General features: G+C 33.9%; 2 protein-coding genes across 2 annotated transcripts in view; both read right to left on the bottom strand.

Annotated features, from left to right (window-relative positions):
- The window catches only part of LOC110461545 (receptor-type tyrosine-protein phosphatase mu-like), a 37,838-nt gene extending 27,581 nt beyond the window's left edge, over nucleotides 1-10,257 (bottom strand). Inside the window, exons 1-3 of the mRNA XM_021515058.1 lie at nucleotides 10,103-10,257; nucleotides 3,822-4,034; nucleotides 2,358-2,600 (exon numbers count right to left, since the gene is read on the bottom strand). Of these exons, the coding sequence (XP_021370733.1) occupies nucleotides 2,358-2,600; nucleotides 3,822-4,034; nucleotides 10,103-10,181 (535 nt within the window). The 5' untranslated portion in view covers nucleotides 10,182-10,257. The remainder of the gene's footprint in view (nucleotides 1-2,357; nucleotides 2,601-3,821; nucleotides 4,035-10,102) is intronic.
- A 3,475-nt stretch (nucleotides 10,258-13,732) lies between these two features.
- On the bottom strand, nucleotides 13,733-24,367 carry LOC110461544. The gene is made up of 6 exons (XM_021515057.1): nucleotides 24,346-24,367; nucleotides 24,066-24,161; nucleotides 19,928-20,023; nucleotides 19,542-19,637; nucleotides 18,624-18,821; nucleotides 13,733-16,853 (listed from the first exon to the last, which is right to left on the bottom strand). The coding sequence occupies exons 1-6, from the start codon at nucleotides 24,365-24,367 to the stop codon at nucleotides 16,711-16,713; spliced, it is 651 nt and encodes a 216-aa protein (XP_021370732.1). The 3' UTR covers nucleotides 13,733-16,710.
- Nucleotides 24,368-26,137: the final 1,770 nt, after the last annotated feature.

Here is a 26,137-nt window from a genome sequence, read left to right as displayed (position 1 = left end):
GGCGGAGTGACTGCGGACGGATATATAGACAAACACCAGGGCGGAGTGACGGCGGACGATTATATAGACAAATACCAGGGCGGAGTGACGGCGGACGGATATATAGATAAACACCAGGGCGGAGTGATGGCGGACGGATATATAGATAAACACCAGGGCGGAGTGACTGCGGACGGATATATAGACAAACACCAGGGCGGAGTGACGGCGGACGGATATATAGACAAACACCAGGGCGGAGTGACTGCGGACGGATATATAGACAAACACCAGGGCGGAGTGACGGCGGACGATTATATAGACAAATACCAGGGCGGAGTGACGGCGGACGGATATATAGATAAACACCAGGGCGGAGTGATGGCGGACGGATATATAGATAAACACCAGGGCGGAGTGACTGCGGACGGATATATAGACAAACACCAGGGCGGAGTGACGGCGGACGGATATATAGACAAACACCAGGGCAGAGTGACGGCGGACGGATATATAGATAAACACCAGGGCAGAGTGACGGCGGACGGATTTACAGTGATACGGTAAACACGACATGACGGCGAGGAGTCGTTTCAGTCTAATTTTACTGGGCACCGAAATTGAAACTACACCCATGGAATACGAAATGTGAGAGAAACCCTGAGGTTTTCGTGTATTTCTCCTTATTGCTAGAGATTGGTTGACATCTTTAAAGGATTTCCACTCCACCTCTGTAACCTTTTTAAATCGGGAAGGTGCTGTTCTGTTGGCAGGTGATTGATGAGGGGTGGGGGGTGGGGGTCACTCCGGACTGGCTGCCCGGGGGTGGGAAACTGGGGTCAGCACTCGGCAAGTTCTTCCTCAATGTCTTGTGCTGATTTCATTTCAATTATTGATGACAAATCCAGAGTAGAAATAAATCTGTATACTTCCTCGTCTGACATATCTTGGTGATTGGGTAATTCCAGCTCAAACGTTATTGTGACATCGTTCAGCTGACAGCTAAGTTGTCTTGGGACGTTCATTTTAACGGATTATCAGACGACAGTGTAACTGCCGTTAACGCTGATGTGTGGACTTTTTTGAAATATTTATTTACAGCATGCAAATTATGTATTCATAGTACATAAATAACACAGACATTTACATATATTTGGGTTAAAATTCAAGTTTATTTATAGATGTAAGAATTAAGCATATAGGTAGGTCAGTCGTTCCAGGTGGGTAATCTTTGTAGTTTATCGCAGTGTGATCAGGTTACTATGTTTTACACCAGTCCCACGTGCTGAGATTCTATGAACACCTGTGTTATGCACTTATGAATGTAATTTTTGTAAATGGGTCTAAGCATACAGAATGTAAATATTACATAATAACAGGTAACATTGGAGTATACCTCGTAACATTACAGTATACCCTGTAACATTACATTATACCATTTAACATTACAGTATACTCCGTAACATTACAGTATACCCCGTAACATTACAGTATACTCCGTAACATTACAGTATACCCCGTAACATTACAGTATACTCCGTAACATTACAGTATACCGCGTAACATTACAGTGTACCCCGTGACATTACAGTATACTCCGTAACATTACAGTATACGCCGTAACATTACAGTATACCCCGTAACATTACAGTTTACCTAGTAACATTACAATATACCCCGTAACATTACAGTATACCCCGTGACATTACAGTATATCGCGTAACATTACAGTATACCGCGTATCATTACAGTATACCCCGTGACATTACAGTTTACCTAGTAACATTACAGTATACCGCGTAACATTACAGTATACCCCGTAACATTACAGTATATCGCGTAACATTACAATATATCTCGTATCATTACAGTATACCTGGTTACATTACAGTTTACGTCGTAACAGTGTATGCCATCTTAAGTGTATTTCTGCCTGACTTGACTAAAATATTTTCTCAAACACTGGAGTATATATTTCTGAACATATTCTTCAGGTTGGTAAATATGGATTATGAGAAGTTCTTTTTACAAAACCAATAAGATTTTCAATGTGACGTTTCGATGACTAGTACGACATGTACACTGTCACCTTCAGCTAACACATGACAAGTGAAGCGTATGGACACAACGATGTAAAATGTGTACGCGTTGTCCACGGAATGTACAAAACAACTTTTGTACGTAGCCGAATCGACTCGATTTGGTGGACAACTCTTACACATTTTACACTCATAAAACTGTAATATGCAAATGAGATGCAGTTCAATAGGCACTATTTTGAGGTTTCGCCAATAGTTTTACCGAATGCTAAACTTTAAAGATCTAACACCTTTAATTAAGTATGACTTATAGACTATAAAAAACATTAATGTACCTACCAAAGACCTGAACTTCACATAATTCCAGAACAGCATCGTCACTATACCAGTCGTGTCGTTTTGGTTCCTCTCTGTGATTGTAGACAGTCACATACTGAGCTACGTATGGACACTGGTGGGTCGGGTTTAAGTCTACGTCTTCACGTGAACTACTGTTATCCTGATAGCAGAGAATGCCTTCTATGTGGTTGGTGGAGTTGGACACGTACAGTGAATATCCACCGAATCGGTATCCACCGCCGGCTATAAAACAAATTATAAAACAAAGTCATAAATGCAATAAATCTCAAACAAATTCACTATTTTAATTTCGGCAGTGTATTTATTGAAATACAAACTTGTTTAAATGTAATTTATACAGGCGGACTTTCTATAATTTTACATTTTAATCTTTATTTACGGAAGGCGGTATGTTTGGTTATGAGTGACGTGGTCCGACCGATCACTTGCGCGCATAAATATGTTGCTTAATTAAGATCACTATAAATATAAACGACGCAGCAGTTTCTATTCAGAAGCTGATAATAGAATATGGCGGAACAATGTTCGTACGATCAAGGTCAATTATAAGTCAACTTAATGTTTTGTATTGTTTTATTTGAAGACAGATTGTATTATATCAAAGATATTTTTTCCCACACCCATCCCCTCCTTTCCTCCTTTCTTGATAAGACTTTCTTAACGTACATAGCTTTATATAAGAGTGTATATTTGTTTGATTTTCCAACGCAACTGTTAGGCAATGCATCGATAGTACATCATTCATTTTGTGTATGATGTACAATGTATATTTAGTGGCGGAATAGGACCCCCATCTATGACTTTTTAGATTTATTTATATGACAAAATGTTAACTTCATAACAACCGTCGTTTAATGTAATAAACGGCCATATTCAATTCAGATTTTGTGTTCATGTTTTATTTCATTAAGCCTGTCTTACCAGCTTGTCAAGGTAAATATCCTATATAAATATGTATAATATATACACAGAACACATAACCTTTGACTATTTCAGAATATTCTGAAACATAATGACAATTTTCAAAACATTAATTTTTCAATAAATTGTATGTGGTTTATGCTAACGTATGTACAATGCACTAAAATATTGTCAAAGCTTCATAAGTCGAAACATGTTCACCTTAAATACGTTCCAAATGTCAAATGAATATGTCAGCCTGAAACATTAATATTACAAATAAATGAAAACGTTCTTCCAACAAAGTTGTACGATCACCGGCAGTCGATCAATCCTTCCTAATCACCAGATGCCAGTAACAATTAGTGAAATCAAACATTATATACATTGTGTATTCGGTCGATATTTCTTGTTATCTTATGTGGGTAGCCAAGTAATGCTAATTCACAAAACCGGAGAGTAGCGAAACTTATGATAATTTGAATCGTAATAAATTCTTCACACAACATCTGACCGATTTAATCAGATTCCACAACAACTTACTTCTGTAGTATATGGTGATGTATTGTATTGTTCTGTTATGTCCTAAATCCACACGCCACCAAGCTTGTTTGTTATTCTTGTCAGCTGTATGAGCACAACAATGAGGTGAAGGTCCAATCACTTGAATGGTGCATTCGTCTATAGCTTTATCTGCTGTCCATGTATCGCCCTGATCTGTTGATTGTACAGCACTTCCCGTTAAAGCAACATTTCCTGAAGGTCAAAAAGAAACTCTTATTTCTGGTGATTTTACAAAAGTTAAAATTTGAATCAAAAGTAACACTTTCTTTTTTAACTTTGAGTAAAATTCAATAAATAAGAGGTTAAGTTGTGACATCGAACAACTTTAAAAGATGTGCTTCGTATGATGTGTACACTATAAAAATAGATAAATAAAAGATAAGTGAGCGATTCGTTCGCTTTGCATGACTAAGCGTACGAAGGACGAAATAAACGAACGATGTGCGATAGGTTTCGTGGTTGATATGACTTTCGGAATAATCTTTGAATAAATGTGTGGTGAGATATCGTTTTATAATCTCTATTTTCATGATTTTTAAGTTTATCGACATATATGTCATGATTTATTATTTTGCAACGTCCTAGATCGACACGTGTGAATAAAAGGCCTTAACACAAACAGATGTTTTATCAAATGACATACAAACAAAGAAACCTTAAACCGAATGTCCTATTGAGAATGAGTTGCATGTACGTCACTAACTTAAAAAGCTGAATAATCATCATATTTTCATTAAAATAATATCTATCTTCATAATCTTCATCTTTATCATCATCATCATCATCATCATCATCATCATCATCATCGTCATAAAAATCATTATCACCATCATTATCATCTCTTGATCATCATTCATAATTAGCAAGAACACTATTGTGAAAATTTGCGAACAAGCAAAGAAGTCTGATTTTTACAAGTACACAGACAGACAGACAGACAAACAGAGTTTAGATATGTATTTTTTTGCGGTTTGAAATATATTTTTGAACAGAATAGTGGTTATGTATGATTTTAACAAGAGTATTAATATTTAAGACTTATGCAAACATCTTGTTTCGTAAATGTAGTGTTTGATTATTAAATCATTTCATTATCAACTCTGAAACTAGTGCTATTGTTATTTGTAATTCCAAATAAAAAAAGATTGTTTGTTGATAGAAAAAGGTTTAAAAAACGTATCAGTTAGTTTCTCTAAAATTTAAAAAAGTGTTTGGACTTCTTGGCATTCCCAAAGAAGCTGAGTGATTGATTCGCTTTCACAGTAACATACATAACATAATGGACTGATGACTAACTTTGCTTTAAAAAGTCTGGAATTAGTAGTAAGAAAGTGATGAGATATCCTGCACTGAAGCCACTGACGTTTAGTAGTTTGTGTTACCTAAAATGGCATTTTATAAAATATTCCTCAGTCTCTGTTGATTAGTTCGAACTGTTCCCCCACTTGCCTTTACCATAGGGTTCTCTCAAAGTTTATTTCAAAATATAACAAAAATCAGTCGATGCTTTGAAATGTTTTAGATAATCTGTATATGAAAATGTATAATTGGTCGCACTGCGGTAGACTCTACAGGCAATTGATCTGATTTTTAACAGAAGATATTATCCCTTGGTATTTAAGAAAATTGTTTGTCACATAGGATGTCTGCAGAAAATCTTCAAAGGTGAAAAACGTATCATGTTATCAGCCTTTAGCAAGTCAGTATAGTCCTTACTCCTTTTGTATACCATTGTTTGTATAAAAAAAAGATTTCCTGATATAGTTATATTTGTATTGAACCAGAGAGGTATTTCTATCACTGACTTCTCTCGTCTGATAGTCATTTCTTTTGAAATATTTAATTGATACCATGCTTTAAAAATGTCTTTCCGAAATTTATTATTACATGCATTTTGACAATATTGTACATACTCACCTCCAATGTTATGTAGAAAATCTGTGTTTACACAAGTTCTTAATATTGAGAACCATTTACCTGGTAAATGATAAAATCTTCTAACCCAACCAAACTTCAATAATTCTGCAAAACCCCTTATATTAGCCGTTTTTAATCCACCATCAATAGTAATGTTTTTTAACTTTGTCAACTTAACTATTCCACAAAAATTAAAATAAAATGGAATCAATTTAGTTTAACTTCTTTTCATCGTGGTTTGGTACAGCTTTACAAAGGTGATTAAATTGTGAACTCAACAGGGATTTAGTTACATGTATTTTTCCCTATTGGTGTCATGTTTTTCTTTTCCGTGTTTACAGAAGAGCTTTTAGTTTTACTTTCTTCTGGTCATGATTAATTTTAGGTATAGCGTGTAGGTTAACATCAAATTCTACCCCTCATATATTAAATCTTTCCTGTCCCCACTGTAAATTCATCTCTGGCATAAATGTGTCCTGACTATACTTCTTACTTTTAAGCCCAAATATACTTACATACATATCAAATTCTTTTAAAGATTCAGATAATGTCTGTTAAGATCCATCTAACATGAGAAAAGTGTCATAAGCGTATTGAGAGAGAGGACAGGAAGTTCACCAGTTTTAATACCATTTCTTTTTTTGTTATTTCGTATTCTAATAGCTAAGACTTCAGTACAAAATATAAAGATATAGGGAGCGATTGTATCGCCCTGTCTACAGTCACTTTTTGTGTCGAAAAATGTAGATAGATTGCTCACTGATTAATTGAAGTTGATGCATTTCTATGAAAGTTTTTAACCAGGAGAGAAGATCATTTCTTAATCCAAAATAAATAAAAACCTTTTCAATAAAATTCTAAGATGCTGAGTCGAAGGCTTTTTATAGTTTATGATCAAAATCATACCTGGTATATTATTTTCTTCTGTGAATTGTATCGAATCATACAGTAACCTTGTGTGTTTCCCAAGGTAACGTCCTGATAGAACCCTAGTTTGGTAAATATTATTTGGTTTGTCTAACACTGACTCAAATATATGAGAAATAAACTCAGATGCTATTTTATATGTTATATTTAGTAAGAAAAATTTGGCGCCATTTCTTTAGAAAGTGTCCAGGTTTATCCCCTCTGGGTAGACAGGTGACGTTAGCTTGTCGCTGAGTAACTGATAACTGTCCATGTAAATATCCATAATTTAAAGACCTAACAACAACATTTCTGAATTGATTCAAGAAAAAAAATCTGCAGTAAAACCATCTGATCCCGGACTTGTATTGTTTTTCATAATCTTCAGAAATGGACTAGCTTCTTCAAATGAGATAACATCCTCAAAATTTTGGGCTTTTGCAACAGTAAGTTTGGGAATATTGTCAAAATTAAGATACCTTCCAAATTTATATGTGCTATATTGCCATTTTTTCATATAGATTTTCATAAAATGACTAAACATTTTCCAAAATTTCTTTTTGTTTTATTGCATTGGATCCTTCATTTGTCTGATTTTGGGAATTATTTTGTAAGTATAATTTCGATTTTCCAAACCAAAAAGGTAACTTGTCGGTTTTTCGCCTTCTTCTATCCACTGTGCTCTTGATCTCATTATACTACCTTTCAGTATTAGTATTCTGATTTGTTCTGATTCCCTTCTTAGTTTCTATCTCATCTAAATTGATATCTAAATTTCTATCTCATCTAAATTTTTAGTTCATTTTCCCTCACATTTCTTTGCTATTTTTTTTATATAAGAAGAATGAGATTTACTCTTACCACTGATATTCATCAAAAAGGACCTCTAACATAATTGATCATTAATAGTCAACTGCAAGTCGACATCCAAAAGTTCGTCTATATGCTCATGATCATAAACAGGTAAATAGTACTGTTTTTTTTTGTATCCAAGTTGACAGTTTTTACCAAATCTATATATTCTCAGTCAAATTAATGAGTTGTTAAATTTCCATAAGCCTTTATCTTTTTTGAATTCATTAAACTAAAGAGAAATGTTTGGAAAGGAATGATCTGATCTATATCCGGGTTCTTTAGTAGCAGTTTTGAGACTAGATAAAAGAATGTCAGAGGTAGAAAAGAAACCCAGCCTTGACAGCTTAAGTGGGGTTTATACCCTCCAAGTTCATCTTCTTTGGTTTGGATAATACTGTTTATAGATGTCAATAAAGTTTTCCTGGTCTATTATTTGTAAGAGTTTTCCTCGTGCATGGGGATTATGAGTTTTTTGTAAGTACCATCATAGTCAATATCACAGTTAAAAACTAGATTAAAGTCTCCACATGCTAATGTTCATGTTAACTCTCATTTGTATTCGATGTATGTTGGGAGAAAAACACTACAGTACTTATGTTTATTGTTTTTAATATGCGACGCTAAATATAATGGTTTTTTTTTGTATCTTGCTTTGATAGAATGATGCTATCAACCCGTATCTTTAACATTGATACATTTACAGATCTTTATTAGCACCGACACCACTGAAGAGGACTTAATAACCGACAAGAAATACTCTGTTCAAGTCAAGTTTAGTAATATGATCCTCATCCTAGATTTTCTTGCTAACCATGTTCATGACAATCTTATAACTACCATATACTAATGCACACGGCTGTCGAACAGTTTTCGGTCAATGTAATATTTTTGACATCAAAATTAGATACTCAGCAGAAATATAACTACCGTATTATCTTTTTCTGTCTTGAGATAAATGTTTTGATTTTTTTTTAAGCATACGATAATAAAAAAATGTACTATCTTAAATGACTAACTGCTTATTTTTTGTAGTTTTCTTTTGTGTTTATAAATATTTTATTTTGACACTTCTAAAAGCATGTTTTGTTTTTTCTTTCATACATAACGCTTTTACATTACATTGAAAGTGTACACATGTTTTACGTATTTTTACGAATACGAATTTTTTACTGTTTGCCAGATAAGTTATTTAGTTTGCATTTGTGGGGACTGTTTAGATAATATTAGAATGAGTAGAACATCAAAACGGGGTTCATTTTGTGAATAGTCTTTATAAAACCCGAAAGCATCAACATAACATTTTGTATATCGAATTACTTGTTCGTATTAAGCATTATATTAAGCAACGAATTACGTATCAAGAACACAAAAGCTAATCAGAGTTGCCTAGAACACTGTGTCAATGCACTTATAAATCTGTACATAAAGTGGAACAGTAATTCTACTTTTCTAATCCATGCTGCGTATTACTGTTCACAATTATGCTAACTTATTAATTAATTATAAGATATTTGCATGTTTGCATGACAAGTTGTACAAAACAACTAAATTATGTGGTAGAAAATAATGTTAACATAATTTAAGTCAACTTGATAAAGAAATTGATATTTGTGTCGACAGTTACAAATCAAATACCAACAATCTAACGAATCACACGTACACAAGTCTATAGTAGGTTGAAAGTATGTATATATCATATAGATACCAATACGACACAATAACAATTAAACTATAAACGGCATATCAGCAAGGAACTAGTTGGATTCACGTATATTCAGACAAGGCAATTATAACACCATTTATGAAGTAGTTCGTAAATTCGTCAGGTTAGACTTAAATTTCCTGCTTTTTCGTGTTTCCGAGGGAGGACAATAAAATCTAACTGTTAGCCTAATAATAACTCTCACTCTAGGATAGGTTCACTTACATTCCCTCCTAATAATTCCCTTTAAACAATTGTACACCTCCAAGAGCATCTGGTCAGAGCTCACTTAATCCCGCCCTCCCCCCCCCCAGTAAACAATTGTATATATCTACTTATGTTTGCTACTGACATTACTTTGTCAAAAAGACATCTTATGTACCTTACATTTCTCTAAATTTTATTGAAAGTTCACAGATAGAACACGACAGGATCAGTAATTTGCTTGTCGACAGGATACATCTGTCGCGACAATCCGGAAGAGTCTCCTAAGAGTCGAACCAACGATGACATGTACATCTATACTGAAGCGGGCGTGTCTAAAGGACACAAGGGAGTTAATCATCGTTATATTAATGTTTTCATGTTTGTGACATGGAGAGGCATTAATGTCGAAATATTATTAAAAACTCTCCAAAATGTTAACACTTATGCAAATATAAGATATATATGTAATATAAACAGTGAGTTTGGATATCATGTAAAGAAATTACACCACTCATGCACAATCGCTGATATACCAAGGCAGTCATTAAACTATACAATATTAATATCTGTACCTATACAGAATCGTATAGGTACACTAACAATATATGTGTCTTACGTTCATCGTTCTATTCATGAAATTATAAAAAAATGAAAAAATCGAATAAATGCTTACTTTCGGATCTTGAAACCGGTACAGTAAACAGTAGGATAAGTAATATCCCCCAACTCCGTAAGCTTTGTCTGGTCGACATGACAGTCGGCTGTTACACACTGTAGTGGGAAGACAACCAGGAAGTATAATTATACTGACAGTCTACCTGTGGTGGACATAACTCTTGTCAGCTGACATGAGCAAACGCTTTTCATTTGATGAAAAGAGGAAAAACCAGTTTACACTATTGACAGTATTCTATTGAAACTTGAAGGTAAATAGAGATCAACCGTTGTTCTACTGACAGTAATGTATTGCAACTTTAAGTTGAATACATACTTTCTTTAAAGAAAAGGAAATGGTGAAATTCAATCTTTAAATTAACAATTATCCAATATAAAGGACATTTAAATATGCTAGAGGAGTGCGGTTTAGTTGAAAAACCACAAACCACTAACCAAATATCGTATTTACACTACCTGTCATTATAAGGGACGTATTAAGAATGAACACACAAACAGGGAACTAGAGGATTACTCCATCTTATATGTTTGATCTGTTACACCAGCATTAACGCAAAACAAAATAATATATAACAAAATATTGATAATTAAACATAATTAATATAACAATTTCCCTTATATATAATTACACTTCCATTGTTTTATTCTACTTGAAAAGACTATATTACATACCATAAATTGACCATAACTGTTCAATGATCAATCATAAATTTAGACTCTCAACTTGACAATTCAAACAGGGATTGTGACTTCATGATGTTGAGAAAATCTGTTATCGTAAACTGTACAAATGCAATTTTATTGGAAACCACTGACCTGTATTGTTAAAGCCCACAACTCTTTATTGACTGAACTGGTAATAGTATGTGCGTGTATAAAGACCGTGCGGAAAACACTGTAGTATGCATTGCGTTGGCAGTCAAACAGTTCATGTAAGTTCTTTATTATATACCGGGATTTTGGAATTCTAATATATCAAACTGATCGTATTCAAGCTATTATGCTAGCTAAATGTTGATACATTGATATCGGTCATACGATCTACACCAGACTTGGAAAGGTGGAATGCGAAAAAATCACTCCGGCTGTGTTTGTTTCATAAACGCCAATAGTATTTAGTGCAATGGGCACCTAGACTTACTAAAGTTCGTCTAAATCGTACAATATGTAAACATGAAGCATTCTTCTTGTCCCACTTTCCAACTGTACACGTTTCCTTACGAACTAGGCACACTGCATTTGTTTTTATATTTGTTTTTGCATGATATCTCATGTTATATCCAAGTATTATATTTCATAACATAAATAATCAGTTATGTAAGAAGCGCAAGCACGGACGTACACGTAGATGTATTCAGTAATAAGTAACCTGGACACACTAGTTCCACAGACTTCACTAGCCTATATCATTAAACAATAAACATGAGCAAAACAGAATAGAGTATCATTGATGTACGTGTTATACAGGCTATACTCTTTTGGAAGTACACATCACAGTAGACTAATGGGAAAGTGTCTGTCTCGGAAATAATTTCACAGTTGGTGGTAAACAGCTAAACATTATAACTATTACAAAATGCATCCTGATAAACATGTTTAGAGAATGGCTGTTACAACTAAAAGTCACTAACAGAGAGATATGTCACGAAATTCCTGTTCGTAATGTATCATGTTTATGTATGATCGATAAGTCATACTATGTGATAATACCTCCTACCTCCCTATAAACATTTACAAGCATGCCATATTAATATCTTTTGATATATATTATTTTTCTCTGGTTTATTTGTCCGGTTTGAAACGCTAACATTGGTTCAATTTTAGAATACATTTAGTAATCGAAGCATTCGTAGTGTAGGCACGTCGCTATCTGTGTATACGTGTGTATGGTACAATGCACACGGGTACATGTGTAAGGTTGTGTGACTGTGTTTAGTACACACAAATGGGATGTATAAGGCTGTGGAGATAGCTGTGTTAGTTCTATATTTGTATATCGGTGTGTACCAGCACGGACTTGGTTTATATATAAGTTCGAGGTTCCAGGTAGCGGGTGTATGCACATTAGAAATAACACGATCTTAACAAGTCCAAATTAAATCCTGTGCTCACCTAATCTAACCTCCACAAATGATGTATAAAGTGTATCATATAATTGGTATTTTTATTTTCCTATATATTCCAAATCATACTACCTATGCATCGTCCAATATATTATTTTTGTTGTCAGTCGTTCAATCCATTTCTGACTATTCATGTAAATTTAGCATACGTTTTTTTTTGTACGGAATGGATGTTTTTTTTTTAAATTGGCTGTGCGTAATGAAAACGAGAAGTTAAATGAAATAATAACATGATACATTGATGTGCAGTTATGCTAACTACTTACAGACTACTTCAGACATGTAATTTTTCAATGTCCTGTAACTCCGCATACAATGATATTAATATTAAAGAAGGTTCATATGGCTTCCGCATTTGTTTTACTTTTACGTATTATTTCAAACATATATGATTCAGGACGCATATTGCGATTTAACGTAAGCTAAAAACACATGGTTAAATTATATCATTTTTATAAACGTTTATTAGTCATATTCACAGGTCGTTATGCAAAGTGATCACAATAGGCGTATTGGTAAACACTTTCTAATGAAATGGACCAATTTTAACCAAACTTTCCAGATATGATCATTACCACCTGAGGTTGTGCGTTCTGGTATTATTTTCCCTTTCCTACCATTTTTTACGAAGTTATGGCCCCTGGTTGAAAAAAACCTGACACGTTTTGTCCGGACAACACCTTCTAAAGTTACGGATCGATTTCAACAAATTCCCCAGATATGATAACTACTACCTGGAATTGTGGATCCAGGTAATATATTTACATTCTGACCCCTTTTTTTTACAAAGTTATGGCCATTTGTTGAAAAAAATTATCCGGACAACACCTCCAAAACTACATGGCCAATTACAACAAAAGATTTCAGAAATGATAACGATCACCTGCTATTGTGCATCCAGGTGTTATTTGTTTTAATCCTACGGAGTAATGTCCCTTTGTTGAAAAAAAAACCTGTTTCTGCCCCCTAAACTACTGGGCAAAATTCAATGAAAGTTTACAGATATGGTAATAACCCCCTGATGTCATGCATTAGGGTAGTGGTTTTTCCATCTCAACCCTTTTTAAGGAGTTAAGGCCCTTTGTTAAAAATCCTTGTTCTGACATCTCGTCCTTAACAACCAGGATGATTTCAGCAGAACTCTCGTTCTTCTTGGCTAACAGGATTTGGTTTGCAAGTTGTGGCATTAGGTGGGAGTACAGGAAGCATGTGAGTAACCTGCATACTTAAATAAGTGTACAGCTCAGTCAATGAAGAAATCATTACTGGTTGGAGACTATGGATTGCGTGCAATACGTTGCCTTAGTAAGCTTTAGCTTACAGTTTTGGTTTATGTAGGGGGGAGGTTGTGGAAGTTTGCCTTTGGCTTACAGTTCTACTTTATGGGGTAACTAGTTGCATTTGTGAACAAACTGTTCACACAATCATATGTTTTCTACATTTCGCCATAATGGACATTTTTTCTACATCCTGTTATATCCCTCCGCGAATCCAAAAATCTTTGCAAAACATCAATCAAACTGATATTGTAGTCTCAAAATGATAACAATAATTGTATCATAGAAATATGCAATATTTTACTTAAATGCTCAAAAAGTATACAACTGACACACTTGTAGTTCTTCGGAAGAGGAGTATATACAATAGCACATATGTAGTTGGACACATCCGGTAATCAACCAAGGACAGGTCCATTTGCAAGCAGGTACAATTTACACATAAATACATGTATTATCATTACGTTCGAGATCCTTGTATATTTTGCAATATATGCTGCATATATTATCATTTAGCTAGTCGATCGCAGATAGTCAGTTCCTTATCGCTCCTATAACACTTTTTATAATGTGTTTGTTTTGTGTTAAACGTATCAGATCAACATTTTCTCACGTGGTTACAAGCATTGGTTTGGGGTCCGACAACTTTCTCGCTGTATGGACTAAGTGACCTCCTGTAGTAACGGAAATCCACCACATTCATTTGTGTGGAAACCCGTGAGAACTGCCAACAATACAGATGAAAAATACAACGGTGTCTAAGGCAAAAGCATCAGGTAAACACAAGTTGATTGGTCGAGCGGAGTTCAGTATGCAAACGTGTGATTCTTATAAAATTTAGTAACTGACTGAATCATAACATTTTATTTCACATTTAGATTTTACATTATTTAATTGGTGCAAGACCTTCTTCTGATTTATATGTTTGAAAAACAATAATTTATTTCTCAATAATTTGGCATGCTTTGATGCTATAAAGTAATGGAGAAATTAATGCAATATATAATTCTAAAAACTATTTCCAGGTAAAAACAAAAGAACCTTCTGCTCAAAGTGTTCGCACATCAGGAAGGCGCCGAGTTAAATCTGTCGGACGGACTATTATCCATAGATACAATAGTGAAAGAACAGGTACACAGTTGTTCAGTTTATGTTTTATATTTACTGGACTGTGTTAATGACAAAAATGTATTCCATGATAAACATATAAACCCCTTGATTTACATGTGCCATACCCAAAGGTCAGCCCCGGTTTCCGTCTGTGACTGTGCTTTCTTTTTTGGTTCAACTTGTTGAAACAGTTGAAGCTGATCAAAGCAAAACCCCATGCTCAGCTTTGAATTTTACACAGCCACTGTTTATTTCAAAGTAATTGAAGTCCTTGCACTAACAATAGAAAGTGCACTGCAGCAGGTAATTTTCACACCTATAACAGAGGTTTAATTTCAACAACGAATTTTCTAATAACCGTATACAAGTATATGTGATTCACTGGACAATTCACTCTGATGTTGAATACGTGAACAAGGCATAACAAACTGTTTTTTTTTTACTATTGTTAAAAAGAGAAAGAAGATTTAAAATTAATGTCAGTCGGGTTATCAAAAACATAATTTCCAGGCCTTGCACCAAGGAAAACATTTGATAATCAGCATGGGTTTAAGTATTCTACAACAGTGTGTATATTTCACTAAATTCATTTGAATGAAATATAGTCAAGATAACTGAAATCTCAGAGCATATAATCAGTCAATCTTTATAATGAAGCTTATTAACGTTATTTTTACTTATGTTTTGTTAACTTATATTTTCAGACAACCAACAATTATGGAAGTCATATACTTGATCAGTTGTACAGCTATATGTTTACTGGTGTGAAAAATGTACCTATCACACTTTGTAGATTCTATCTTGATTTCTACACAACAGGTACATTGAACAGAAAAAGCTCATGTCTGCAGATTATCACATGAATTTCATACACGAGGTAACTATATTATTTGGCTTTGCATAATCTGTCAATAGAGATAGCTATTTAAACTATGTTCAATTAATAATTTTGAATTGGGAAGCACAGACACACCTCATGAAAATAAAAAAAAAATTGAAAGAACGAACCTCCGGACAATATTGAAATGCTAGACGTCATGTAAATACCACCCTATATTTATTCATTTATGTGCACATTGCGATACTTATCTTCTTGGTTAATGTACAATGGTGATTGTAAACCGTTTTTGTTTCACAATGATAGCTTATACTGTCATTATATGTTGTAAAGCGCGTTAGATTAATTTATCAAATTATATATGGCGCTATATAAATATTGTATATTATTATCATTATTAACCGTTGAAGAAAAATGGGGCAATAGTTCTTTTAAATATAATCAAAATAAAATTCCGATTTGGAGAGCACAACAGCTCCATGTTTTGTTAACTTAGCCAAGAAGATTTAAAGACGACCACCTTTGAAGAAATCAGGGAGAAAACCCCTGAACAGTTTTTGAAATGAAGATAAAATAAAGGGTGATACCTCTTTTAAAGATTGTCTTAACAATTATCTAAATTGGAAATCGAAACTATATTTGAAGATAATGAAGCTGTCAATGTTTTAAGAGGAATGAGCCAAAACCGAAGGAAATATTGTTTTGCTATTTTCAGCTTTGCAGTTTTGAGCCTCCATAATTTCTGCTTCACTGACTACATGGACTATCTTCTAGCAAACAATGGTTGCCAACTTTGGTCAACAACCATAAAACAATTGTTTCAGTATTTCATTGTAAATGGATTTTGAGTGAACTCCTTTGTAGGTTTTCATAAACTATGGATTAATGAAATTAAATAACATTTTTGTGAAAATGGACTTATTATCTTGTGTAAGCCAGGGATGCAACCATCCAATAAATTTAAATATGATCTCTGAACATTTTTAGTTAAATTTAAAAAAATATTATTGTCTATAAATGATCATTATGTTCTTACGAACATTTTGGTATGTGATAAGGGTATGTTTGTTGTTGCTAAAGTGAAATATTATACTGAGCTATATATGCAAGTAGATGTGCCATATGACTTGTATCTCCCCCTTAATGATAGATGACGACTTGATGTGTTTGCAAAGTATTATGATGATAACATGTATACAGTGCATAATATGTATTTAGAGTTTTAATAGGCTCCATATCCTTGTCTTTTTGCCCTCATTTACAGCACAGCCGTCGTCGTAGTCTCGTAAACATGTGCAGGTTCTCTCTTTAGAGGGTCCAGTTGTTCATAATTTTCATCAACAGTGTTCGTCTGAATAGGTGGTTCCGTGGTATAGGCTCCTATCTTGTCGTATGTATCATCTGAAATATAAGTCGGAAACTAAGAAGATATTTATATGTCAATACGATTTTGTAACCGATTATGTTAGGATTAGCAAGAACATCTACTGAATTTACGTTTTTATTTAGTGTTTGGTTTTAATAGAATCTCTATTCAATATTGATGCCTTTTATTGTGAAGGCAAATATATCGCTTTGTCCCCAATAATTATAAGTAAATACTGGTATTTGTATTCAGTAAACTCGCATTGAGGTATAACCGATAATCCCAAAGGTAAGTACTGATGTTCCACAGAAAGATTTAGTTTTATTTGTTTACAAAATTATCAACAAAAATGATTTTAAAACCAACCCAACCTTGTCCTTTAGTTGCTTCTACATGATGCTTTGGGTGGGGTTTTTTTCTAACGAAACGGTGTAGAGTCGATATAACGGAGCAAGAAAAGGCGATGTATTGGTAAAAATTACAACTGATATTAACTCTGAAAGCGTACCAATTAAATTGAATGATGCCCTCTTCAGTCGTCAAGGCATCGGAATTGAGCATTAAAATCGGTTACATTTGCCATCCTCAAGCATCCAGTTATATGTGCATTCCATAGAAAAGGGGACTAATAGTTAATAGTTTGATGACATTTAAATTTAAAAGATAATGATATATTCAATGAAAAATGAAGGATAATCATAAACGTTACTAAATTTAAGATGTATGAACACTATGTATACACAACTTGTTATAACATAGACATTGGGTTAGACATGATCTGTGACGCTCAAATACTAAAACTTCACAAATACAAATCTACATAAAATATTGTCAGACTCATAACCTCATAACCGGATTAATGTAGTTTGCAAAAATAAAAAAAATAAAAAATGAATGTGAAGTTTTACAGAAAATGATGCGATGTTTATTTTTTATTTTATCAGTTATCACAATTACGTTATCAAAGTTGGCTATTGCTACTGTAATGCCGAATTTAAGATTTTTCTTAAAATTTCATCTAACACAATATTATATAAAATTTGTAAATTATTACTTTAGAAATCTATAATTTGAAGGATGACACAAATCTTTTGCAGACTATCTGAACAAATAAATTATTTTACTTGTACCGTTCAAACATTAAGTCGTTATACAATGAACGATTTCAGATTAAGTAGCATTGTGTCGCAAGGTTCTGTGCCCTAAAATTACAATTTTCCAAAACATAACGAGTTAGAGCAAAATTAATTATAATATAAGTATTTACATTGGTTATCAACAATGATAAGTCTTTAATTTCAGCTTCACTTCTTTTAAGTTTCAATTACAACTTATTCAATCATCCCGTCGTCATTGAACGACGCCAGTGTGTCCCCAGTTTCTGTGTCCGCTATTTACAGCGCACATTGATTTTACTATTATACCACTTCGGTCCATGAATGGAAATATATTAGATTTTGAAATCAATACCAACTGTTTAGCGTAGGTTATATATACGATCGTTCTAGATAAAGAAGGGAATTTACCAAAACATATACCAGGGCACCATACTTTGCGGCGCTGCATGCAGAATCGAAAGTCGCATAATTTCGTTTAGCAGACAATGATGACATATTGCATTTTCAAAAACATCACTTTTTTAGTAACAATGATGTGAATTAACTTGATTTTGCTTAATTTTTTGCTTTTGCTTTCATAACCCTTAAAAAGATGACGTCAAGAAACTTGCGGTAGGGGCTCAGCAAAGCACAAAAGGGCAAGACACATAAACAAGTGCTCTACTGAAACATATCCTCAGATGTTACCTTTGCTACTATGTAACTCATGTTGCCTGACCGACTGAGACAAATCTGCCATACTTGTGGAATTCATGTTGTCTCCTTTGTTCGTTGAGAGACGTCTGACCAATATGATGACCAATACAACCAGAGCCAGAATGACTACCCCAGATCCGATCCCTATTCCGACTGCAATGGTTTTAAAACTGTCTGGCTGTTTCGGACCTTAAATAACAATAAATTACAAATGATAACCTAGCAAATCCTTCAATGCATACATTTTTTTGCATACAAAGTGCAGACGCGCTCGATTCAACTTAATTAACGTAATTCCAATAACCGTAATATAATACCATTACTTTATTGTACCTAGGGTTGTACCAGAAGAGACGTAGTATTAATTACACATAGAAATAAATTCCAGTTTGAATCCAAGTCATCAAAAAGTGTATACGTACAGTACACTGTTATCTTAATATTTATTATGATGTGATGTAAATGATGTCACAATCAATGGGAACAAATCCGAGTACACGGGACATTTTCCCCGGAATATCATAAAGCTGATAATTCCGTTTTATAATTGGTATATTGAAGGTTTCCTTATTCCAACATAACTACTCCAACTGAACCTCTCCGTTGTACATTATAACTAGTTTCAAGCCATTTATCTTTCTAGTGCATATACTACTTATCGAAACAAAATCAACTTGTAATTCCATTTAATCGAGATTTCTGATTGATATCATGGCGACACTTTATATGTTCAACACACGGGTTCCTTTATATCACGTAATAAGACCATCATCAATAGTTCAATAGCTTGAACTTCAAGAAATTACAGTAAACAGCATGAAGCTCGATTTTTAAAAGGGTCCAAAAGATGCAGAATCAATTGTTATTGTCCGTTATCCATTTTATAATTTTATAAAAAGCTTTACTTACCTATACAATGTCCATTGCTCTTCATACAGTTTTTGTCTGTACAGCTGTCAGAGCAATTCAATTCACACATATTCCCATGTTTTCCAAGATTGCATTCTGTTAAACGAATGATTTGTATCTTAAGATGTGTCAATATGATATTTAAAATAATAAATACACTGTTGCATAATGAGACATATTCTAAGAATTAATATTATTTTGTCTCTTTGAAATTGTTCCGGTAATCACATGTCTAGAAATAAACACACCAGTAGGATTTCAATGTAATTTTATATGAACGATGTTTGAATTACATTGGTATGATCACTTATGTTTTATCTGAACAATTGATATGTTATTGCACCTATACAATTAGAAATTGCACTATATCGACATGTGTTATTTACCTAGACAATATCCATTGTCCTTCATGCATGCTTTGTCTTTACAGTTGTCAGAACAATCGAAGTTACAAGTACCACCGTACTTTCCATTAACACATACTAAAACAAACAGATGATTCAGAGTTAGTGCTTGATATATATATATATATATATATATATATATATATATATATATGTTAGTTATAGAGGAATTGCAATTATTTCAATCACAGCTAAAATGCATGCCAAGGTTTTAAATAATCGGGTATCAAAATGGTTAGAAACAAATAAATTACTTGCATATGAACAGAACGATTTTAGAAAGAACAGAAGATGTTTTGACCACCAGTACATATTGTACTCTATTTTGAATAACAGAAAAATCAAGAAAAAATCATCTATCGTATGTTTTGTTGATATGATGAAAGCATTTGATTGTGTGAACAGAGATCTTTTATGGGCTATAAAAGATGCTTTAAATACTATCAAATCATTATATTTTAACAAAAAATGTAAAATTAGAATAAATCGTATTCTAACGCCACCCATGGATGTGGAGCAAGGTCGAAAACAAGGGTGTTATGCCTCGCCAACAATTTTGTCTATGTACATAAATGATTTAGCAAAAGATATTACTGATTTGAAACGTGGTATAGATCGTGTATTATCTCCATACTTCTGTATGCTGATGACATTGCACTCATTGCCCCCGGTGAAAATTCTATGCAACGGATGCTGGATGTTTCAAATAAATCGAGTGCAAAAACTGGAAGATCGAAGTTAATCCAAACAAAACTAACATAGTCCATTTTAGAAATAATTCCACCCCCATTACTGACCATAATTCGCAAGTGTCACACGTCATCGTCCTGTGGTTTTTCGCTACGGATCGTTTACACACACTGCATGGATTTGAGACAGGCCCTGGATTTGAACACTCTCCACAAAGTAAAATGTTTATAATGAGCAGGTATGAAGTAGCCGATTGTTTATATTTATCCATGTTCGTAGAGCTGTGTCGTCGGTCGCCATGTTGGAAAGGCTGACCACTGATCGAGTTTGGGTTTAGCTTGTTTATCGCATAAGTACGATACTTTACTGACATCATGACGGAGATGTTTTTTGAGCAGGTGTTAGGATGCTTTCCGGGGAGATAAATATTCCTCTGAGCATGGTAAAAAAGATCGTATTATGAGAAATATTGCTGTGGTCAGTAGAAGACCGAGTATTCCCGCCATCCTGACTGGAAAAGCTTGTGTGTTTCTGATGTGGGAAACAATTTCTATTGTTTCCTTTGCGTTTGTTATACGTGTCAAGGTCACTCATATATCTTTGTTAATGTTACCCCATTTTTACTGATAAAACGGATCATTTAATTATTTTACTGAGACAGCGTTATGGACATCCGTCTATGGTTTTTAAGTAGGGATCGACAGATACAATGTAGCCATGAGTAGCCACAATTAGCTCTGCTCAATCGTTATTGAGAATGTGTAAGCAAGCACAAACTGCAGATTGTTCAGAGTTTTATTTTATATTTGTTACAACATTGCTAGTTAACGACATGTACATAGTTGTTGTTCATCTGTGATATTTCTAGTCATTTTACCTGTTGATTGTATATATGACCATACCTGTATATCGGGTGCACATTGTTTACATTCGCGCGCACGTGCGTGTGTATTGTTTTAGCTTCATAAGATCAAGGCGATACATATATTTTTAAACCTAGTATTACCTATAACCTATTCCCATTTAATTGCCCATTTTCTAATCTTATTGGTCATTTAGGTAATTGGCATATCATTCAGGTATACGCGTCACGGTTGAGTGAACTGCACTCGTAGATTGCCCTAAACATTAAGGCGGCATGTGCCGTGCTTTTATATTTCTATACAAATATACTCTACTCTACTTAGTAAATGGGAAGACATAGCGTATTAATATGTCTTACAGTTATTGTCATCGTATATACATATGGATAGTAAGAATACTTTACGTATTTGTTACCTTTTAATAACAGTCAGTATAGCTATAGTTAGTAAGTCTATTGTTCATATATTATAGCTCCAACCATGTGTCAATGATAGAAACTAGACACTATTAATCCGGTGAGGGCTGCAACAACCACTAGATGAGGTAGTAGCTATCTTTTATGATAACCGTCCTGTGTGGTCTACATGTTTAGGTTATGTGTGAACCGAGTGCTGTGTGCTGTATAGTTACTGAAGTAGTGAATACTTTTTACGGACTGACCGTGTTCTGTGTGGACACTTTATGTCATTTGGTCTGTACTGTTTATAACGTGAAACATCTCATATGGAGTTTGGTGAGCCTAATAGCACAGGAGCTATGGTCTAGGTCGTCAAGAGGAGAGACGGTCGGGGGACTACAGACCGCGGTGGGCGAGCCTTGTCGTGATCACTGTATCCAGGCAGTGATTTTCTAATAGTGACTGATACATTGACTTTTCCAGCATTGGTATATATTTCACTTGCACGATTTCAGTATTAGTATATATATTTGCTTTGTGTGATTCTTATGTTGCTGTATATACTTACTTTGTGTGAGAGTGATATAGCAATGTTTTATATTACTTAGAAGTAACAAAAACATAGTGTATATTTTGTATATATATTTTTTTATATATTGTTATCAAGTCTTAGTGTTATTCTACACCACACTTGCACTGTCACGATTGTCCATAGTTACAATACGGAAATATGTTTGTCGGTTTGCATGGTCAACAATACATTCGTTTTGTGAAAAAATAAACTGCAAGCCTTGAAAAGAAGCCGTTCTCACCCAACCGTCTATATAACTCCGAGACGGCATTGGAGATAGTCCGACATATTTCATGCGCCTAATATTCATTTAAGCATACTATTTCTATACTATAACTCACAAACTGGTCGTCATATTTCTTGAGAGCAATAGCAATAACGCTTTAGTCACTTTTTCTTTTGAAAATATTTAACGCAGTTTTGACAATTTCTCAAACTTTACTCAGTGATAGAAACAAACACAGTTTAAAATAAGGATAGTAACTTATATCCCGATATAAAGCTTACATTTTATACTTAAAATCAAAGTGATCTATCTGAGAACAAATCGCGTTTTGTTAATAATTGTTGGTTAATACCCCAGTCTAGCTGAACATATGGCTGTTGTGTTTATCTCCCTTGTTACTTTCATTTTCCTGAATGACAATTGTAGAAAGATTTCCATAGCTTTACAATGTAATGTATCGGACCTTTTTGCTAACCCAGATACTTTGTTGGTATGTTTATGGCTTAAGACTTTCTTTGATGCTAGGTATCACACGAAAAGGCACAATCAAGTCAAACGAGACAACATATATGTAATAAGCAGTCTTTTGATACAACACCAGTACCGCTTCAGTGCAATGTTTACTATTTTATACAGTGTCAGCCGTCAATGAATACTTTAATTCTAAGTAAATTAGTGAAATTATCAATAATATGTGTAATCTCATAGAAAACATGATTATTTTTGAGGAATTCTGGGGAGATTAAGTGTATAGCAGATCCTAGTGCTAATATGACCTTTTCTTCCATTTCAATTTTAACGAAAATAGAGGGAAATGAGAACATCTGGTTCCAGTGTCCACTTTTGTTTTATTTCGGATGTCTGCGTTCGGGTTTTAACACGTAACTTGACCTGCATTTACCTCAATATGCATGGCCCATATTTTTATTTTGGTTTACTCGCTGTCTCTAGGATTGTGACAGTTATCATATCTAACTGAAACCGTAGTCATATAGTAACAAAAATAGCATATGAGCTTAATGTCTGTGTTTGCTATTTTGTATATTTAATAATCCATTATTTACTATAATATATGTTGAGCAAATAATGATAAACATCCTAATATAGCATGTCTTCCGAGACGTTTCGGATATGTGTTTCTAATAAGAATGCTATATATTGTATAACAATAGATATATATCTTCTGTTTGAAAACGGCTTATTGAGTGGTTTAAATTGTTGCAAGGCTCTTGATGGTGTGCATTTAAAGTAAATGTTCTATCGAAATTAATATTAGCTATTGATAAAAAGCAAGACATTAATGATCAATTTTTAAACGTGTATTTCAAGACTCATTGTAGTGTTAATATTACAGCAAGATAACAATACTTACCTATACACTGTCCATTGCTTTTCATGCATGTGTTGTCCTTACAGTTGTCTGAGCAATCATTTGTACACTGATCATCGTATTTTCCAGGAATACATTCTGTAAAACAATAAGATTCTTTCAGCTTTTATCAGTAACAGACTTCAATTAACAGATACAATGGTACATGTTTTTCAGTTCCTCTTGAGGACCTAACGATGTTTAACATTATTCGACTGATGTTAATGATAAGCACTTATCTAGTCAAAGCGCGCAGATATGTAATTATAACCATTTATCATACCACTGTCCAAATGTACTTGCATGGTCTCGAAAATATAAGAATTATTCATCTGATACAGAAATCTTTTCCTCTCCCTTTAGAATAAAACATTCCTCTTTGTCAATATCCGCTTAGGCATGCATGAACTGTCTTTGCAGTTTTCAGAGCAGTCAAGGTCAAATATAGCCTACAATCACTTACAATATTCAAATATGTCATGTATGGTGCGGACCTGTTACAAAAGTATCCAAATTGAAATAGATGATAAATGTCCTGATAGTAACAAAATATCAGTTGTCATAAAACATTTGTATTTTTAAATATCAATCATATGGTGCTTTTATATTAGAAATTAAAACATGCCAAGATAACATTTTAGTGTTGATTGTACCGAAGAGACGAAAGCGCTACCAGATTGTAATCGTCAAACTTCAGTTTTGTTTAATTTCATCATTAATCAATTTGAACTCCTGTACTTTTTTATGTACATTTCACGAAATTACTCATGAGATGTGTATATTAGTAAATCATATGTTGATGACAAATCACGCAACACATTTGGCGTTATCAGGGGCACTAAGAACATAGGATAGACGAATCATATCAGCTATGCGTCACCCTAATCTTGAAGAATTCCTTAAATTAATTTCAATACGACAAGGGAAAGTGAATACCCTACATCGTGATCTATAAATAATTGTAAGTAAGAGAATGGATGTTATACAGATCGCCGTAAGATGTTTTTCCGCATATTTTTTTTTAGATATAAACTGACTTGAAATGATTATTGGATGGCTTTTTAATCAAGAGTGTAACATATCTATCATTTACATAAAGGTTGTTATGTGATGCAGCTTCGGTGTAAGGAAATAGTTCTTTCGGATAAAGGATCCCTCACTAAAATTTTAAACAACTTGGACATTTTTTTCATGTTCTGTATTTTTATAATTATGATTTTGGGTACCGCGAGGGTATAAACATGTGCGACTGTACCATAACACTCCGTTGTTTCTGTCACGCCCGTCTTGACAGCTGACTGGACAGGTTTGAGTACACTCGTGTCCATAGAGACCAGGTACGCATTCTAAAAACAGACATTAAACGTTATGATAATCGGTGATAATTATGTTCACTATAATATGAAACGTAACCATGGAAAATTTCTTGGAAGCGAATATTACTTTTTTTATGATTGATTAAGACATAAGTAGTATAATACGGTATAAATCCAAACCCTAAATCTTGCAAGAAAGTAAATAAATTAACTTGTTAACAGCTTTAGCTACTGTATGACCGTTTCTATATTTCTAGACATAAAATGAGCATACATATGATATATATCATGTAACAAAAAACAATCGGTTTGGACAGTTTATAGCATACTTTGAAAAGTAATGCCTCGTTATCGTTTTCATACCTGTACATTTGCCAGAGACCTGAATACACGTTTGGTTTGCACATTTTGCTGCACAAATTTGATAACACTCGCTACCATGAAAGCCGGGGTTACATCCTGCAATAAGACATATTGATCCATTCTGTAGTTTAATGAAGAAATTCTCACTGCTGAACTGAAGTCAGTCAGATGTTTTGAAACGGGACATGTTAATAGTTTGGAGGGTGGGTATATGATTTGTTTTGTTGTTGTTGAAGGTCATCAAAGTGGCTCAATGTATGTAATGTATGCGTCCGTAAGTGCATGCGGGAGGCAGGGTATGTTGATAAATGTATATCCATGCCATAACGCGGACTATATAGTGTTACCTCGCTGAAATTCCATGTCGAAGGCACCCATCATAGTATTCTATCGGGT

This window comes from Mizuhopecten yessoensis, unplaced genomic scaffold (assembly GCF_002113885.1).
Source record: "Mizuhopecten yessoensis strain PY_sf001 unplaced genomic scaffold, ASM211388v2 scaffold10635, whole genome shotgun sequence".
Taxonomy (NCBI): domain Eukaryota; kingdom Metazoa; phylum Mollusca; class Bivalvia; order Pectinida; family Pectinidae; genus Mizuhopecten; species Mizuhopecten yessoensis.
Note: the sequence above shows the minus strand (reverse complement) of the source record. Positions and strands in the feature narration are given on the sequence as shown.

Coding starts and splice junctions, on each gene's coding strand:
- LOC110461544 (XM_021515057.1), bottom strand. CDS start 24,367: ATGCAAGTACATTTGGACAGTG. Junction 24,162..24,345: donor GCAAGTACATTTGGACAGTG/GTATGATAAATG, acceptor ATTGTTTTACAG/AATGTATTCCTGGAAAATAC. Junction 18,822..19,541: donor GAGCAATGGACATTGTATAG/GTAAGTAAAGCT, acceptor TTGTTATTTAAG/GTCCGAAACAGCCAGACAGT.